We start from the raw sequence: 18,595 nt of genomic DNA on the forward strand, positions 1-18,595 counted from the left end.
GTGGTTGTGGTTTGCTGCAGTATGCAACTCTGCCTATTTTAATGCCTCTTAAAATTATAAATATATATATTTCTGCTTAAAAGCACATACACATTTAATTATCTTTCCAACTTGAGATAGAGGTTTCAAAAAAGACCTAAATCCTGCCAGAAATCAATACCAGCTGTCATGGTATCTCCCGAATGCAGTCCCGCTGTTGATAACCTGCTGTGAGTTACAAACACTGTGCTCGATAATAAAGGTTGGCAAACTGAACTAATTTCTGGGCTCTCAGCTTATTTAACCGAGCTAAGTGTACGACCTGACTAAGCTGATTTAACCAGCTGAAGTATTTCATTTATCCCCAGACTTGAGTGTTAATACTGAAACATATTTTAAAAGACTTAAGTGTGTGCATCAATACGCTCAAATCTTCCTTGTAAAGTGTGTTGTTCACATTAATGGGCTCACACACATGCACCTGATAAATTCCACAAAAGCAGAGAAATTAAAAACTCTGTGATGTTGCTACTTTTAACTCTGCTTTTTTTTTTTTTTTTTGGAAATGTTTGTGCCGTGCTGCATTGCCAGTGCTTCCGTATGAACATTTCTCGGCGTCTGTTCCACTAGATGCTCATCCTTTGTTCAAAGCTGTTACTGTGCTATTTTTTCCCCAGCGGTCTGTTGTGTGGGGAAAGGAGAGTAAAGTAAGGGATTGGATGCAAAGGCGAGTTGACAAGGGTTTCTGGAAAGATGGCAGCTTCTGCAGGGCAGTCTCACAGGGTGTGGTTTTGTGGTGTGTGGTAATTGATGTAATGAAGTGTGGGCTGCGGATGAAATGTTTCTCCACAGATATTTTTGTGCTTACTTGGAGGTGATCAAGGGATACAGGTAAAGGCTGGGCTGTGCCAGAGGCAGTACGGTCCAGTTCAGTAAAATCTTGTAGTGAAACGGGGTGTTTATGGATTTAGCTACGAAAATCCCCACCGTACCCCCTTAACATCAAACAACCCTGCCTTCCCCCACTCCCTGCTAAACTCCACTAACTGCTGCAGTCAGAGCCCTCTTCAGCACCTCTTTTCTCAGATTCACGGAATCATCTAGGCTGTAAAAGACCTTCAAGATCATCAAGTCCAAGTCCTGTCGCTAAACCACGTCCCTTAGTGCCACGTCCACAGGTCTCTTAAATACCTCCAGGGACGGGGACTCCACCATGTCCCTGGGCAGCCCCTTCTAATGCTTAATCACCCTCTCCATGAAGAAATTCTTCCTGATACCTAATGTAAACCACCCTGGTGCAACTTGAGACCGTTTCCTCATATCATATCGTGTGTCACCTGAGAAAGGAGACCAACACCTTCCTGGCTGCAGCCTCATTTCAGGTGGAGCGATGAGGTCTCCCCTCAGCCTCCTCTTCTCCAGATTAAACTACCCCAATTCCCTCAGCTGCTCCTTATAAGTCTTACTTTCTGGGCCCTTCACCAGCTTTGTTACACTTCTCTGAACGTGTTCCAGCAACTCAATATCCTTCTTGTAGTGAGGGGCCCAAAGCTGAACACAATATTCAAGCTGCCCCCTCAGCAATGCTGCATACAAGGGGACAATCCCTTCCCTGCTCCTGCTAGCCACACTACTTCTGATGCAGGTCAGGATGCCGTTGGCCTTCTGGGCCACCTGGGCACACTGTTGGCTTATGTTCAACCAAGTGTTGGCCAGCACCCCCAGGTCCTTCTCTGCCAGCCTGTGCTGCTGCGCGGGGTGGTTATGACCCAAGCTATGACCCAAGACTTACCCTTGTTGGATGTCCTGTGATTGGCACGTTGATTACTGTCAGTTTGCTGGGCAGCTGCACTTCTCTCTCCCTGCTTCCTCTCTTACAGCCCTAAGATTTAGAATCCCTTTCTCACGCTCTTTCAACCAAAACCAGGGGTGGCTGTTGTTAGTTTGATGGCATTCACTTGGAGAAGACTTACAGAAACATTGGCTTTTCCCCCATCCACACCAGTGCATGGTATCTCTGACCTCAGGACAGCTAGTCTTCCTCCCTAATCTACCAGTTAAGTTTACATATACGTATATGTGGCCTCCTTCTTCGGTCAGGCTTAAAAATGTGTATCCAGACAAATGCCATCAACCAGGTTTGTATGTACAGCATAGAAAGCTATAGTTATAATGTGTCTTACAGCTCAGCTCAAAATGACCCATTTCAGAATCCCCCAAACTCATTTCTCCTTAGATGAGTTCTTTTCATTGCTTATAAGTCTGTTAAATTGTTAATAGAAGAATGTTTTTTTTTTTTTTTTTTTTTTTTATGGTAAGGAGAAAATCCAGCTAAAGCAAAAAGCACCTATAGAGGATCATAGGTGTGGCTTTACTTCTGTTCAGGGAGAAACTTGTCAATTCATTCAGATAAGAGGTGACTAAAATAGCCGTAAGTACAGTCATGGATGGAACAGAAATGCTTATTCACAATGTGTCTCATAAAACCAAAGAGACCTTTAGTGAAATTATCCAGCAGCAAATTTTAAGCCAGCAAAAGGAAGTAAGTTTTTATGTAGTGAATGATTAAATCGTGGAATTAATTGCCATGGGATGTTATGGAGACCAAAAGCAATAATTGGTTCAAAAAACTCCTAGACAAATTCATGGAAGAAAAACTCACTGATGACTATCGGACATAAAGATACAAACATAGTCACTCTCTTGGGAAATCCCTAAACTGTAGGCTGATAGAAGTACAGAAAGTATATGGTGGGGAAACAGGGGAATATCTTTTTGTTTGGCACTTTTGTTATACTCCTACTCCAGAATTTTGCTCCTGCCACTGTCAAAGGTGAAAATATGCTAGATTGATCCCTGGTCTGATGCAGTGCTTGCATCTTTATGCAACAGAAATAAAACTACACAGAAAATATAGACTCAGCAAGCACTACTGCATCCTGAAATCTATGTTGATTGCCTACTTAGCTTTGGAGGCATAACATTTGCACTCTGTTTCAAACCTATTTTGGAACATAGTCCTGTCTAAAAACTACCTTTCACCTCCATAATTTTAATATATGGAAAGTCTTCAAGGTATCTAGTAATTTATCTCTGTGTTCTTGCTCTTATACTTGATTTAAAAAAATCAGTAAATGAACATCTCCTGCTTTGGGCATTGTTACATAATTGAAAAATTCTTAATCTCAAAGCTCACTTCAAATCCGTATCATATAAAACCACACAAACCATTTAATAATTAGGTACCAGGAGATAAAATCCTCCTTGAAGTTAGCAGAGCTACACCCAGTTGGACCAAAGAAGGGAGAAGTCTTCAGCTAGATCCTTGTCATGTAGCCAGTTTTCTCCCTTAATGCCCAAGAAAAACTTAATAACTTGTTCTAAATAACAAATCAAGCATGTAACATTGATGAGAGGAAGTGAGCTACAGCTCTGGGTGTCTAATGGGTCCCTTTCTTATAGATTTGATGAAATTCCGACTGAAGCGCCTGATCTGATCTCAAGCACGCCAAAGTTGATGAAGTGTTTTCCTGGACGGTTAAGGTCCCTGCAGTGTAGGTTTTCTACTTATTTTAGTAGATGAGAATCTGAAAGTTTAAAGAACAGTTCTTGAGATTCTTGGATCAGTAAACATAAAAAATGCCTTTTATACCCCATCCAGCAGTGGTATAATCTAGAAAGGTCCAACTGGGGTTATATATATGACCATCAAAGTTCTGGTATGGGTTGCTTATTACAGGAGACAGTAAATAAGAGACCATCAAGCATGTTCTCTTTTTTAAAAAAGAAAACACTAAGCTGGATAGCGCTGTCAGAAAAAAATGTAATTTTACACTTTTTTCATTCATGGAGGAAAGCTTGGGTCCGCCATTTTGTAACTCTTTTTCAAATAATTTTTACTTCTTCCCAAACTCCAGTTTTGCCATGGCCCTCTTGAACTGAGGAGCTCGAAATGGGGTGCAGTATTCCAGCTGCCTCCTAATCCATGCTTTGTAGGGGGGGGATAGTAACTTCCTTGCTCCTGCTGGCCACGCTGCTCCCAATACTGCTCCTGCTGTCCTACGGACAACAAGACTGCTGAGAGTGCATTGTTTCAGCAGCCAAGTTGTTCATGAGGACATTTGTTCGTACTGAACATTTTCATCCCTAGTGTTCCCCACTAAAATATTCCGCTAGGTGCAGGCTACCAATTAGATGTCAAACTAGTGTTTACCATCTGTGTTACCCTCGCAGCCCGGCTGTCCCGGTAATTTTCAATCTACCGACCAGAGCATTTGATTACATCCACCGCCCTGCCCCTGTCTGCACAGCAGGTCATTTCATCCCATAAGGCAATCGGGTTGATCAAGCGTGAGCTGCCCTTTGTATGTCCACCTTGGTTATTGCTGATTGCCTTTTTGTTCCCTGCACGTTTGGAAGCGAGTTCCAGCAGGATGTGGTACGTAATCTTTCCAGGGGCTGAGGTGAGGCCAACCTTATAGTTACCTGTGTCCTTTCTCGTGCCCTTTTTAAAGACAGGTGTAGCACTGGCCTTTCGCCAGTTGTCATGGACCTGCTCTCTTGGTCATGCTTTTTTGTAGGTACAGGTGTCTTGGAGTCATGTCAGCCAGCTCTTCCAGCACTTTCAGGTAAATCTTGTCTGGCATGGTGGGTTTGAACACATCCAGCTACTTTTTAACTTGTTCCTAACTTGTCTTCTGTGACCTGTTCCTTGCCAGACAATCCTGATACAGCTGGAAATCTAGGAGTAATCATTACCCGTGAAGATTTAGGCAAAAATGTACTGAGTACTTCAGCCTTTTCCATCTCAACAGCCACTAGGTTGTCTCCATTGTTCAATAACATCCCCACATTTCCTCTGAGCTTACAGAAATCCTTGCTGCTCTCGCTTGTGTTAACACTAAATGGGCTTTGGGTTTCCCGATTTTGTCCCTAAGTGTCAGAGCACTGCTTTTGTGTTCCTTTTTCGCTGCCTATTCTTGTTTCCTTTATGCTGTCCTTTCGCATTTCAGTTCATGAGGAGCTCCTTGCTTTTTCAAGTAATCCTTCTACCGAAATTTCTAGCTTTCTTGTACAACAGGATTATTTATTCCTGACCTATCAATAAATTTTCTGTAAAAAAAATCACCACCTATCCTAGGCACCTTTTGTGTCAGTTTCCCAGGAGTTTCTGCTGAAGAATTCCTTGAATAACCCAGGGTCCACTTGCATAAAATCCCAAATCCTAAATCTCCTGCTTACCTTCCTGGCCTTTTTCTGGATCCTGAATGCAGTCAGCTTGTGGTAACTGATCCCAAGCTGCTATCTGTGACCACATTTGCCACTTGTTTGTGTGCAGAGGGCAAGTAGAGTATTACCCTTGCTTGGTCTCTCTAGCATCTGCGTTAAAGAGTTATCACCAATGCAGCCTAGAAACATCCTGGATTGCTTGCACAGTGCCATGGGGCCCACATGGTTGAAATCCCCAGTGAGGACCATGGCCGATAAGTGAGTTGTTTTGGGTTATCCACCTCTTCCCCTTGGTCGGATGGCCTGTAACAGGCCCCCAGTGCCACGGGACCAATATTGCCTTTGCTTTGGATCAGTCCGTTTCACCCTGAAACTCTGCATGGACAATGAAACACTTTGTAAGCAGGTGCAATTGCCCTTTTTCCTCACTGCTTGTTCTCCTGTGACACTTTTCCAGTCACGAATGGTATCCCATTAATGTTTGTGATCCTGATCACAGTCGTAACTCTCTGACTGCGAACAGACTTCCAGCTCTTGTTGGTTGCCCAAGCTCTGTGCATTGGTATCCAGACACTTGTGGCAATCCTCTGCATGCCCTCCTTTCCAAACAGAAATGTGTAACTTTCCCTTCTGGCATGGAGTTGGGAAGGCCGGCTGAGTGATGGCAGTCTGTCTGCGCTGGCGGTGACCCAGGCCCTGGACACACATCAGACCTACCTGGATAACAGGGATAGATGCCTCTGTCTCACGTGGAGGAGCATCACCAGCCACTAACACGGGTATTTCGCTTAGTGCTGGTACTAATCCAAGGACTTGAGATACCTGCTTAGTATTTTCTCCCAAAACACCCACTACTTTTCCTGAAACAGGAGGAAAGAGAGCTTTATTCCTGTTACCTGAAGTCACAGGCTTCCAGCTTCCACCCTCTGCAAGTCCGTATCTTCTTCCTTCCCTCATGTCTTCCATCTTGCCCTGCTGGGGCCTCGGAGAAACTTCTTCAAAGCTCGTGCAGATCTCCAGAGGTCACCCCTGATGTGGCAGAGCCTGCCTGCCTCTCCTGGCACCTCCTCACCACGCACAGCAGTGACTCGATCAATCAGAGCACACCTCCCCGGCCCAGGCCGTGGCTCCCTGCCCTAATGAGGAGCACCGGGTGCCTGAGCAGGCCCCGGGTGGCACCGTGTCCCCTCAGCGCTTCCACGGAGGGACCTGAAGCACCAGAAGGGGCCGTGCTGCTGGCTTGCGTTGTCTTTTCACCGTATGGGGAGATTTCTTTGTGCTCCCCGCAATCCAACAGCCTTATAAACCGCTCTGCTTCTGTCTTCGTGTCCTGATGGCCCGGCTCCTTGCTGCTGGTGCTCCCTGGGGTGCTAGAGGAGGAGGAAGCTGATGCAGGTTAACTCTGCCCCTCCTGGGACCTGTACCTGGCAGCGAGCCTCGTATCCTGCCAGTTACTTCGTTCCCTGCCCTGTTTGCTTGCCGTGGGATCACCGGCACCGCCACGCGTCGCTTCCTCTTGTGCTGCCGTTCGGCACAAGGGTTGGAAACTGGAGCTGAGCTAGTTCTGCTGCTTTACCAGTGGGACTAGCAGCCCTAGTTAGGGGTAGGCAAATTAAGGTGATTTACGCAGGATTTGTTTTTATCTGCTTTCCACAACAACCGTTCAATAAAGTAAATATATGTTGTTGTTTTCCTTCTGTAAAGTATTTTTAGTAAATCCTCGGTGCCGGTTTTATTGAATGACTAATGCATTTTGGTACATCTGAATTACATCTATACTGAGTCATTTTGTTTTGTAATGACATATTTAAATGTTTAAATCTCTACAGAAATTAAATATTGTAAAAGACTTTAACCTTTTGTTCTGGGGGTTGGTTTGTGCCTGCATTATGTCACCACAAGCCTCTGCCATGGCCAAGAACTCCTGTAAGCTGAAGACTTTCAGCATGCTGTATAGCAAAAACATTTCTGGAAACCATAAGTGAGCCAACGTGTTTTTGCCAGCCAAAATTCTGTTTTTTTGAATCAGATCTTCCCCTGCGTGATTTGTAATGTTGTCACATGTAGCATTTCACAATACTCTTGTTGGACTCTGAAGTTTTCCTACGCCACTGTTCACCCAACACTTCTAAAATTTTCCCTTGTCTCTTCTCAGCCTGTACCCTAGTTAAATGGGGGCTTGTTCGTGGGCAAGGTTTTGCCAGTGTCAGGAAAAAAAATATAGTTAAATCAGTGTTCCCTGCCTTCTTGCTCTGGGATGAGTGTTTTTTCTTTTCTTTCTTTTTCTTTTTAATTATTATTTGTTGTTTTTTTTTTGTTTTGTTTGGTGTGTTTTTTTATTTTTTGTTTTTGTTTTGTTGAACTCACATATAGCATATGTAAGCTGAAATAAAAGAAAAGGATCTGCAAGTTTTGTACTGGGATAACTGTTTGCATTTACTGCATGTAAATTCCTTCCTTGAATTACTTTGTCATGTGGACTGCTTCTTGAACTATTTCTTCCCTAGTCTGTTATCTTTCTTATATCAGCTCGTAATACTTTTTTAGTCCTCGAACAAATGCCTGTTATACCAGGCTGGCATTATTTTGAAATACCTTACAAGCTTTCACTTGCACTTCATTATCCTGGATTTGTAATCTGTGTTTTTCCTGACGTGTGGTTTATATTGCATCTTTGCTCGTCTGCCAGATCCATCATTTACTTTGTGAGCTCTTCAGAGTGGAGATCTGTTCATCATATCATGTCCTTCTGAAATCCATACCATATTTTTAGAATCCAAAGAGTGATCATCAGTCATTGTAGAAGACCAGTAGGCCTTTATTCTGCTGTCTGTGAATACTGCTGGAGGCTTCTTGTTGTCTTCTCCAAAGGAGAAATCAAAAACAAGAACCAAGGAAAACCAACCAAGGAAAAGTTGGTTTTGTACTTGCAAAAATGGATTACGTTGTGACAAAATATTTGAAAAAAAAAAAAAAAAGCATCCCTCCCTCACAACTCCTGACAACAACCAGACAAAAAGCACCTACCTTTTGCCATCGAGTGAGCTGGGACTGTATATGAGAAGAACTGGAGGTATTTGTAGTGGTAATTCTCATATGAATGTGACTGTGCTCTGTGAGTCTTTGTATGTAAAATACAGAGAAAAAGGTTTTCAGAAGTGCCTACATGATTCAAGAACCTTTCAGAAACAAAATGAGAGAGTGAATCCTCCGCTAAATAGTTAGGCAATAACTTGGGATGTGGGAGAGTCAGGTTCAAGTACTTGCTCCAATTATCTTTTAATTAGTTATACAAAGTGGAACGACTTCAAACAGGAGAGATCGAGATGTCTTACCCCTGAATACCCAATAGCCTATGGGCTAGGACAACTCATACGGGATGAGCAGAGATTTGAGAACGGGTCACTCACCTTGCTGATGACTGTTTCAACCACAGAGATATTAAATCTGATAGTGCGTGGGTCTTTCTCATCGCTGTTTGTTGGGAAGGATTTGGCTGGCTTAAGCATCTGACTCAAGGAAAGGGTTTGCGGTGGAGGCACCCATCCCCATTAGAGGAATGGGACTGCCTGTCCTATTGAGTCACTCAGACAACTTTTTGACTAGATAGATGGCTTTTGTGGTTCCTGCTTTTTGGCACTTGTCTTTCTTCATCCATTTTATAAAAAGTTTGACTGTCTGATTTAGGGGAGGGGATTGCATTGATTATCGGGATGTCTAAAGCTGAAGTTCTACAATGTGCATCCTTGCTACAGCTTAGTCTTTTTGTGAATCTAGTTGTCTGCCACAAAGTAGGGGCTTATAAAGATGCTGGCAGACTGAACAGAAGGGCAAAAAGGACTTTTACCAGGGCTGGTATATTAGACATAAAGGCTTTACACACTGTTGAAATGCATTTGCTGCTAAAGGAGGAAACCATGCTAACGTACTAATTACATCATCTTGAGAGACTCATAATTATCTCTACAGGATTTCATGAGTCTGCATCCATTTGATTTGTCCTAATTCAGAGCCTTGTCATCCCCATCTGCAATCTCATACCCAGATTGAGCATGGAAATCGACACAAGCGTTCCTAATATGCAAATAGAGATCTGCAGTTCCACTTCAAAGCAGTAGCTTCTGAAGTGGGAGTTTTAATTATTCCGTTTTGAGTTAGTGACTCTGCAAAAGTTTTTTTTTTTTTTTTTTCTTCTTCCTCTGCTGGTGAGTTGGGTGTTCTTTTTCTTTTCAGCTGTGTTACTGACACCTTGCAGTAGGCATGTCTTATTCTGTCTGTCAAGCTAACAGTGAAATGATTGACCAGTTAATGATCCATCTATTTACTGATTGTGATCCATAGCTTCCTCAGGGAGTTGTGTGTCCTGTTCTTGGGTTCTTTTGCATGTAGTATCTTATATAACAGGATGAGATTCCTCATTCCTCATCACAGGAGTCTGGCATGAACTTCAAGAACAACGGCAGATACCAACTGCGTATTTTGTAGAACTATGTCTGCTTCAAAACTAAGGTTCCTTGGACAACAGAATGTGCCAGTGAGGTTGGTGGAGAAGAGAAACTCATGAAACAAGTAGTATTGTCATGAGACTGTTTATTGCATGGCAGAAGACAGGAACAAAGGGGCACAATCATGATGCAGATTGGTAACAGTTTGAAACGTCAAGCTATTCTACAGGAACTACCCAAAATAGCTAGTGGTTTGCTAACTTGTGGCTGAAATCTTATCAGATTGTGAATATCTGTTTTCAAATCAAATTTTTAATGTTTTCAAATCCCTGTTGAAAAGTGAGATGCAATTATAAAGGTTAGTTACTTACGATAAGTTAAGCTGCTTCACCTTGGATGGTGTATTTTCATTTTGTAGGGCGATGACTTAAGGAGGCCGCTGACTGCTGAGGGAAGCGTGCAACAGCGGCACGCTCGGGACGAAATACTCCTAGAAGCCAACGCGTGCACCTGGGAGAGCACACACTACGTGCGATATGCCCCAGGGTCAGCATAACCCGTCCGTGAGACTGGTGAGCCCTGCGTGGCGGGGAGGCACTCACTCACTCCAGCTGCTCCCCAGCTTCTTTGCCAGTGACTCAGGAGCTGGTGTTTGATGAGAATGTAATATAAAAAGGGAAGAATGGAGGCATCCCATAATTAAGGCTCGTAATAAGAGAGGAATCAGTTCGGCATGTGATATACAGTGAATGAGTCAGAGAAACGAAGGAAAAGGGAGTTTGATAGATGTAAAAGGGAAAGTGCAGTACTGAGAAATGATGATGAATTGTGATGAGATGGTCAGAAGGAGCACAAAAAAGGGAAAGCAAAGTAATAAGACAGGAAAGATAAGTTCAAAACCAGTATTAAATACAAGAGCCAGGACTGTAAATTCAGGGGAGAAGTTGGAATGACAGGAGAAGTGTGATCAGGAGAGTTGGCTGGCATAGGGTTTATGCTAGCAGCCTGGGAGAGTTTGGGGAGACAAATTTGATAGCGTTGCAGAAGCTGAAACAAGAAAAGATATGTCTATTGAGTTTGAAAATAACAGAAAGGAAATACTTGCATGCATAGAGTGATTATTTGGAAGAAAATGACTTCTTTTCATGCTTTTAAATCTTACGCTAAGTGGCAGAGCTTCTAGTCACGGACAACATCAAATGTCTGGGATTGTCAGCCAGCATAACGGGAATGTTGTTGATGGTCAGGAAAGTACTCATTTTTTGCAGTATTATGGCTAAACTGATACCAGTTTGACGTCCTGAGTGAATAAATACTTATTGAGTCAGACATGATTTCTACTGTGTAACCTTTTCTTGTCAGTCGAGGCAATGTAAAGAAAAGTGTATTTAAATTTGAGGCTAAGCTTTTTAATCTATTTTGTTTTTACAAAAAAAACACATTTCAGCAGTATATCTGAGGAGCACCTTCATTTAGGAATTATTCTGTCTCATACTTCTTTTTTTCCTATTGGCATGCAGACACAGGTAGAGCCATCTCTTCTTCAGCCTTGTAGCTGCAGTAGAGGGCTCTCATTTTTTTCCTGTTTCTTCTCACCAGGCTGTCACATTTTGCAGATGTACGTAAGTTAATACTGCTGTGACACACCTGTCTCATTCGCTGAAATTGTTATTTTGACTATGAACTATTTAAAAACTGTTTTAAATGAAAGTTGGATTTTAATTACATCTAACAACGTGTAAAAATCAAGGGCTTATGTGCAACGGAGGAATCTATGCTGCTGTAGACTTGGAATATGATTTCATTTTTATTCATAGTTTTAAGCCTTGTTTGATAATTTACCTTTACATTAAAAAAAAAAAAAAGCATCGCATATAAATTGCAGGAGAATTGCAAAAGAAACGTCTATAAAATTTTAAAAACTCTTCTTACATGCTTTCTATTCTGCAGTCAGCTATCAGGTTACATCTGTTGTCCACCTTACAGTTAGTTATTACTATCACTAGTACTTTGTTTAATTACAGCTTAATACAGTATTCATAAATTTTGAGGTTTGCTTTAATGCAGAAAGTATATAAGCAAGCTGGTTTTGAGCTACGATGTGCAAGTCAACATAATGGCCTGTAATAAAACAGCTGTTCAGGCTTCATCACGTTTCTGAGGCTGCAGTTTTGTGAGGTTCTGGATAAAAGGGGATGTTCCAGAAACAGGGAGTTGAGACCAAGCACACAGGACACACAGCTGTCGTTACACAGCAGCAGGTGGAAAGTCGTGGAGGGGGTTGTGGCCATCATAGTAAAGGAGGATGTTTTTAAACAAAGATTTTGAAGAAGGATTTAAATATATATTCCCACGTTTATGAGGAGCTTTCCCACAGCAGAAGAATCAGGAGAGAGAAAGTGCGAAGGCACTTCTTTGAAAATCGAAGAGGTGGAGTGCCAGCGACTGGCACCATCAGTTGGCAAGAAGCAGCCTCTTGGTACTCTGACAGATAACGGGAAAGGTGGGGATAGATTCCAAGGATTTTGGAAAATCCATAGAGGGATGTGTAGGGTGGTAAAGTAGACGAGATTAATCCAGGCTGTTACACAGCACATGTTGTCTTTGCAAAAGTTGGTGACTACAGAGGAACATATAAGCAGCTTAATTTAGCATACAAAGGCCCTTTAATCCCAATTTTCTGACGTAGTTCGGTTTCTGAGGCTTTGCTCAACTGTGTTAGCAACAGCGATGGGATCTGTAAGCAGAGAGGAGGAAAGGAACTGCAGCTGAAAATACAATTTTGTCGTATGATACGCTGCCTGCAGGGAACTTATAAAAACTGGGGACACCTGCATAGCAAAAAGGGTACGTTAGCATTCCACAATGTCCTATGCAACTTCATAGAAGAGGATCACTTGTGCATGTACTGGGAAAGCCCACAGTGTTTGCTGAGACAGTACGAGAGATGCAAGCTGTCGGCCAGAACTGGTAAAACAAGAAGGATAAGAATGGAAGTAGGACCTGGGATTTAGTGGCTAATCATTATATTGAGGACTGTCCCAATAGGAAGCCAGATAGGAAAACATTATTAGTGATTGAAGAATGTGATATGTGGAAAGGCTCAAGGGAGAGATTTGTCGCTAAGGCAGTCACAGTAACCTGCAAAGTAAAAGGCAGTTTTGCTCTAGGGCACAGACTGAGGCTGCTGTTTAGGTGGGGTGCGCCCACTTTTGCACCCACTGCAGGTGTAAGTAAGTTAGGTGCTATCTACTCATAATGAAGTCTTGGGGCAGCTGCAGTTGCACTCAATGTTGTTTTTTTTTTCTTTTCTTTTTTTCTTGTTAGTGCAGCTCTGCACCATCACTGAAATCAGTCATCTGTGCTAAAGGTGGAGCTGGCTCTGATGGATTGATTGCCATCTCGATCCATGTATTAATATACATAGATTAATTCAGCGAGGCTAGGCTGCAAGTGTTAGACAGGATATATGTTTTTCAACTAATGTCAATTCAAGTAAAGCATGAGTCTGTACTTAGAAATCTTATTGCTGTTTCCCACAAGTTTAAAGGTTACATTTAGTCTTAATAAAAAATGACAATATGACTCACATTGCTGTTTCAGAGAGTATGAAGAAGAAATGCTGTCAGTGCTAAAGAACTTTCAGGGGACAAGAATTTCATCAGATGAACAAAAAAGATAGAAAAAAAAAAAGAGTAGAAATTAAAAATATCTGCTTGACTTTCACTAAAGGTATACCTGAGGAATGTGGAAAACATCCCTCTGGAAAATCAGCTGATTTTAACAATACGTGATGTATGCAGTTCTCCAAAGAGAATAAGTCACACTTTGTATTTAAACAGGGCTCAGCTTCACAGCTGGTATAAATCAACAGGATTTTGTAGGAGTTGATGAAGATAATACTGAATTGTGCTTGTTTTAGGATTTAGTCCTTTCCACACTATGGAAAACATGGGTTCTAGTGATCTCAGTCAACCAGGCAGAACCATACAAGACTAAACAGGTTGTTAATCTGAAATTACCTTAGGGCCTTTTTCTTCTCCCACTGAAATCAATGTCTAAGTTCCCATCAGTTTGAGTGGGACATTAAACGCACTCACACACATACACACAATACTAATATCCATGTTAATGTGTTTTCTAAATATATGAATTAATCAGCAACCTGGTAAACTGGTTCAACAGCCTGATGCATTTGCTGAATCAACCTTGCTAAAAGTGATGCACCATCTGCCTCCCACTTTCTAACATTCTGTGAAAACTAAGCAACATTTTGATGAAAGTAGTTATTTTTGCCATTAAAGGCCTTAATCTGTGCTCAGGCAAAATTGCTTAGGACAAGATGCGGTGTACCTCTCCTGGACCATGCGTGTAAACTATGTTTGTGGCAGAACTTTACATAGAGAAGAAAAGGTTAGTATCTACACTGTCTTGAACCATAATTCTTAGATGTTTCCATAAGTATTTCCTAAATACTGTGATTTGTTTTGTATATTTATACATTGTATATTGAAAAGCTAAAGAGAAACGAGATGAGGACAGACTTCTATTTGATTAAAATCGTTAAGGAAATTCAGTCCAGCCCTTGAGGCAAACCACAGGCAGTTGAGCTTTTAGGAATGCTCAAGGGATTAAGGTGCTAAATATCCATTAACTTTCTTCACTTGGTATTTTGGGAAAACCTCACCTGTAATGATTGCGCTTATTGCTGTCTTTATGAGCTAGTTTTACACTATTGGTAGCAAGTAGTTTCAATACTGGTATTTAAATGTGATCCCCTTTCATTACTTTTTTTTACCCCTTTGTACTTTGCAAAGTAAGGCTCAAGGGGTCTTGGAGAGAAACACAAGGACATTCACAATCTTGTCTACCATAGTGGGTAGCAGGGGAAAATAGAGCATTTTTTTCTGTTAAAACATGTGAGGAGTACCACGTTTTACCTGAGGTGAAACTTGCAATGGCTGAGAACCCCAAGAAATCCTGATCGGGCTGTAAACTTCGCATTTGCGCCCTGGCAATTTTGTTTCTTCACCTGGTGCTCACTTAGTTAATCCCACTCTGTATATATGGTTCCTTTCCAAACAGGAGAAAGAAAGCAAACAGAGGGGGCCAAAGTCCCTTCTTAGCCTTAGCAAGATGACTCCAACGTGCGGTGAGTTGTGAGGAGTTCGCTTGGAAATATCCCAGTGAGCACGGGAGCAGCGTACGGCCTCTGTGCCTGCTTTCTTTATAAAGGTTAAACATCTCCAGCTGCGTTTGTAGTAGGGAAAATAAACCGTGGATGGGCCTAACCATATCATTACGGGGGTTATACCTCAGCTGCAGCCGCCATATTGACGAGCTGCTCTCCAAGCTCGGCAACCCTACCTCACCTTCAGACTGTTAACTCTGGCAGACTTTTGGGATCTTCGAAACGTGCTGACAGTCATTTTCTGTTGTGCTGGCACGGTTTAATAGGCCCTATGTGTCATAAGTATGGGTCAGCCCTCATAAATATGCCTCTCTTGGCGTTTCACAATTGTCTGCGAAGGTGTTGCTCAACCGGAGTCCCAGCCCTGCAGCCACGGTGCGTAGAGGTGTTGGATCTCCTGGATCAGATGTGGGCCCCGAGGCAACCCTGGCTGCAGCAGAGCCGTGTTCAAACTAGTGCCGACCCTGCTGCTGAAAGATGATATCCTTTCTGACTGCCCTTCTTGCAGATGTTTCCAAGAGCTGTGTTTTATTTGCGCATCAACAAATGATCTGATATTTGCTAAGGGTTTGAATCCAGCCATTGAAGAATAATAAATGACTGTTTAGGTTAAGCTGAAATTTTGCAGCCTGATTCAGTTACAGCGGTGACTCACTTAGAGTTGGTTCTCACATGATTCACAAAGAGTATGGGTGACTCAACCCACAAATTTACTTAGCTCCCATGTTATTTTCCCTCTCAGTGAAAAAAAAATTGGATGTAATAAATAATCACAGCAAACTTTGACTTACCCTGAGGTAAAATAAATGTGTGTGTTGAAAGGCTGCATATTTGTAATAATAAATTATTTACTGAGGTAAGGATGAAATAATAGGACATAGGAATCATTAAACAAGAAAGATATGTGCCATGCATTTTGGTTGATTCTGCTGCATAGCAGATCTAAATAAAGGAAGAAGAGTTATTTTTATCTGATGGAGGAGTTCAGCAAGGCTGTTCTGACAATGTCCATATTTACTGCTACAGCTAGCCAGTTCTTGGCATTTGTTTTCTGAAATAAGTAGGTTTAGGTACCTCTGTGTCTGGGTCAGACAAGCGATGCCAATTCAGAAAGCGTGAGATACCTGAGTTCTGAAAACTGGGTCTTTGTAGGGTGTCCTTGGCTGGTCATGCAAAGTCCTGAAGTGCCTAAAGTTGCCTGAAAAAATGTTGACCAAGTTCCAGTACAATATCAAATTCACAGAGGTAAGCCATTCTGTCCCAACAGGAACCATGAGACACCAAGTTTTTCTTCAAAAGGCACAACTGCTATCAATATTGCATAAGCATATCCACAGACACATGGCTGTAGTGTAAATACAGTCTAAATTACTACGAGTTTTGAGCTTAGAGCTAGCCAGAGGCTGTCAGCATATCCTTTTTTGGGTTGTCCCAAAAGGATATAAATATCTAGGTAGCTACATACCTCTGAGCTTCTCAGCACTGAGTGAGTAATCACTCTCCCTTTCATAAATGAAACAACAAAGAATCTGGAAAATGAAGAAATTATGCTGTGTCAGCTGACTTGGTCATTAAAAAGGTCATTAGCAACCAGGATTATTTCTTTGCCTCACAAATACCAAGTGTCAATAATATCCATAAATTAAACTTTACAAGTCCATATTTTTAAGGCATTAAATTATAGGGAACAAATAACGTGTGGCTTGAAAGATTAAGGAGATAATTCTGAATTCTTTGGAAAGAACAGTTCTTTTGCAGATTGTGTCACTGGCCAGGAAATGTCAGCATGGTTCAGGTGTGGTAAGAAATTTCAGCAAAACAAAAAGGATGGCAATGGCAAATTCCTCGAAACCAAGGAACATAAACAATGACCCTGAGAGAGGGTACATAGGAACTGTGTCAGGATTTAAAACATGCAGCTAAAGGACTTCTGTGCTAGAGAGAGAAGAAGGAAAAAGCTAGAAATTAACTTTGGAGTGTCACATGCTGAACGAATGCAACACAAAGTCCAGTGAAGCATTTTTGTGGTACAAAGAATGCCATCCTTTTATCACAAAGTTTTCCAAGCAGGCACAAGCTGTTTTAGGGTTCTTTGACAAGAGTGAACCAAATGCACGTATTAATTTGAACTTTCCCTCAACTAAAGAAGGTAAAGGATGGGTTTGTGCTCAAAGTAGTGGACTGGGATTTATTTATTCTTGGTTTTGCCGCAGTCTCCTTGTGCAAGCTTAGGCCAAGCTATTCATCTCTTCATGCCACCGTCTCACTCTCTGTAAAATGCAGTTGATTGTACATATAGCACAATGGATGTTTGAGGCTAAATTATTTAATGTTTGCCAAGTGCTTTGAGTTGTAATACTGGGAAGGACAAATTACTAAACACTCTGCTGCATGCAGAGTTATGCTCAGTAGTGCCTTGTTAGACATTGATGCTTGCTGTATATAGTTTAGTACTGCAAGCTGGTCCAACCTAACTGGTTCTGGGATTGGTCCGGAAGAGAATAGCTTATTTCTTTTTCATTATGCTAATCAATGAAATAAAAGTTCCCCCGACTGGCACTTAGAATACCAGAGCTTGCAGGTTTCTTAGGCTTATGCAAGTTAGCTTTGCAAAGAGCTTAGTTTTGGGGGGCACAGTCTGTTTATGCATGTACCATACAGATCGTACCAGTGAAAGAACCTACAAAAGCAAGGCTTATTCTTATGGATATGTACTGATAGAAGTCAAAGACCTGACGTGAACTGGCTTACTTCATAAGCATTGCCCATCAAACACAGAAACCTCTTTCCATATATCAGCTGTGAGCATGCCATGAACAAATGTATCTTTTGATAGGTAAACCACAGCTGCGTTTCTCTAAACATTACTTTTTGGTGTGTGTTTCTAAATTTGTTTTCCTATCAGCGCTGCTAGTAGATCACGTATGGTGTATCATTAATAATAATAACATATAACATGGCTGTTCTCCTTATTGCTGAGCTTCCATGTAAATACCCGTGTGGTTCTTTGCTGCTATGGGACTGTCACAGCAGATGCTTTTGCTTTTTCTATTGCTGTAAACAAGCTGTTGTGACTGATACTTCTTTTCACCATATGTCCCGAACACTCCCAGTTCATAGTTATATGTCATTTCCAGGATGCTTTGTAGGGTGTGTATGCCTCCGCCCCATTTCAAAATCAATGTTACTCTCAATGGATTGACTAATGACTGCAAGGTGTTGCTTAGCATGCTGGTTTTGGCTGACAGTGCTACTAAATGAACAGTCGTTTGCTTAACGTGTCTTTCATGGTTCCCATGTGAAGTAATTTTTACCGACAAATTGAACATGCTGGTGGCTTCAGGTTTGGTGGTGAGCATTTATCTGACTGCCTCCTGAGATCAAAAAGAAGTATGACCCCAACTTGTTACCTTGAATATTGATAATTTTGCCCCGTCCCTTAGCTCTGTCCTATGTTTATATTGTCCTCCTTCATGTTGTATTGCTGATCTCATCACTACATCCATCATGAATCTGTAGAGTAGGAGTGGGTGGTGAGTACTAAAGAAAACTGTGATGTACCTGCAAGTGTGTTGTGCTGATGCAGTACGTAAGATGTTGCAATGCTGTCCGACTGTGAGGGAACTAGGACGGATGTTAAGTTTTCTTTCTTTTCTTGTCATATGTGTTGTTGAGTTAGACCATTCTTAACCCTATTCAAGGAATAGGATGTGCAGCACCAAAGAGAAATTGCTTATGCACAGCAGATGTA

General features: G+C 41.8%; 1 protein-coding gene across 4 annotated transcripts in view; it reads left to right on the plus strand.

Moving 5' to 3' along the window:
* NSMCE2 (NSE2 (MMS21) homolog, SMC5-SMC6 complex SUMO ligase) overlaps window positions 1-18,595 on the plus strand; it is a 129,909-nt gene that overhangs the window by 38,638 nt on the left and 72,676 nt on the right. Inside the window, exon 2 of one of the 4 annotated variants that reach the window (XM_066990739.1) lies at window positions 10,072-10,225. The exons of the other annotated variants lie outside the window; for them this stretch is intronic. Within the exon in view, the coding sequence (XP_066846840.1) occupies window positions 10,190-10,225 (36 nt within the window). The 5' untranslated portion in view covers window positions 10,072-10,189. The remainder of the gene's footprint in view (window positions 1-10,071; window positions 10,226-18,595) is intronic. 4 annotated transcript variants of the gene reach the window in all.

This window comes from Anser cygnoides, chromosome 2 (assembly GCF_040182565.1).
Source record: "Anser cygnoides isolate HZ-2024a breed goose chromosome 2, Taihu_goose_T2T_genome, whole genome shotgun sequence".
NCBI classification, from domain to species: Eukaryota; Metazoa; Chordata; class Aves; order Anseriformes; family Anatidae; genus Anser; species Anser cygnoides.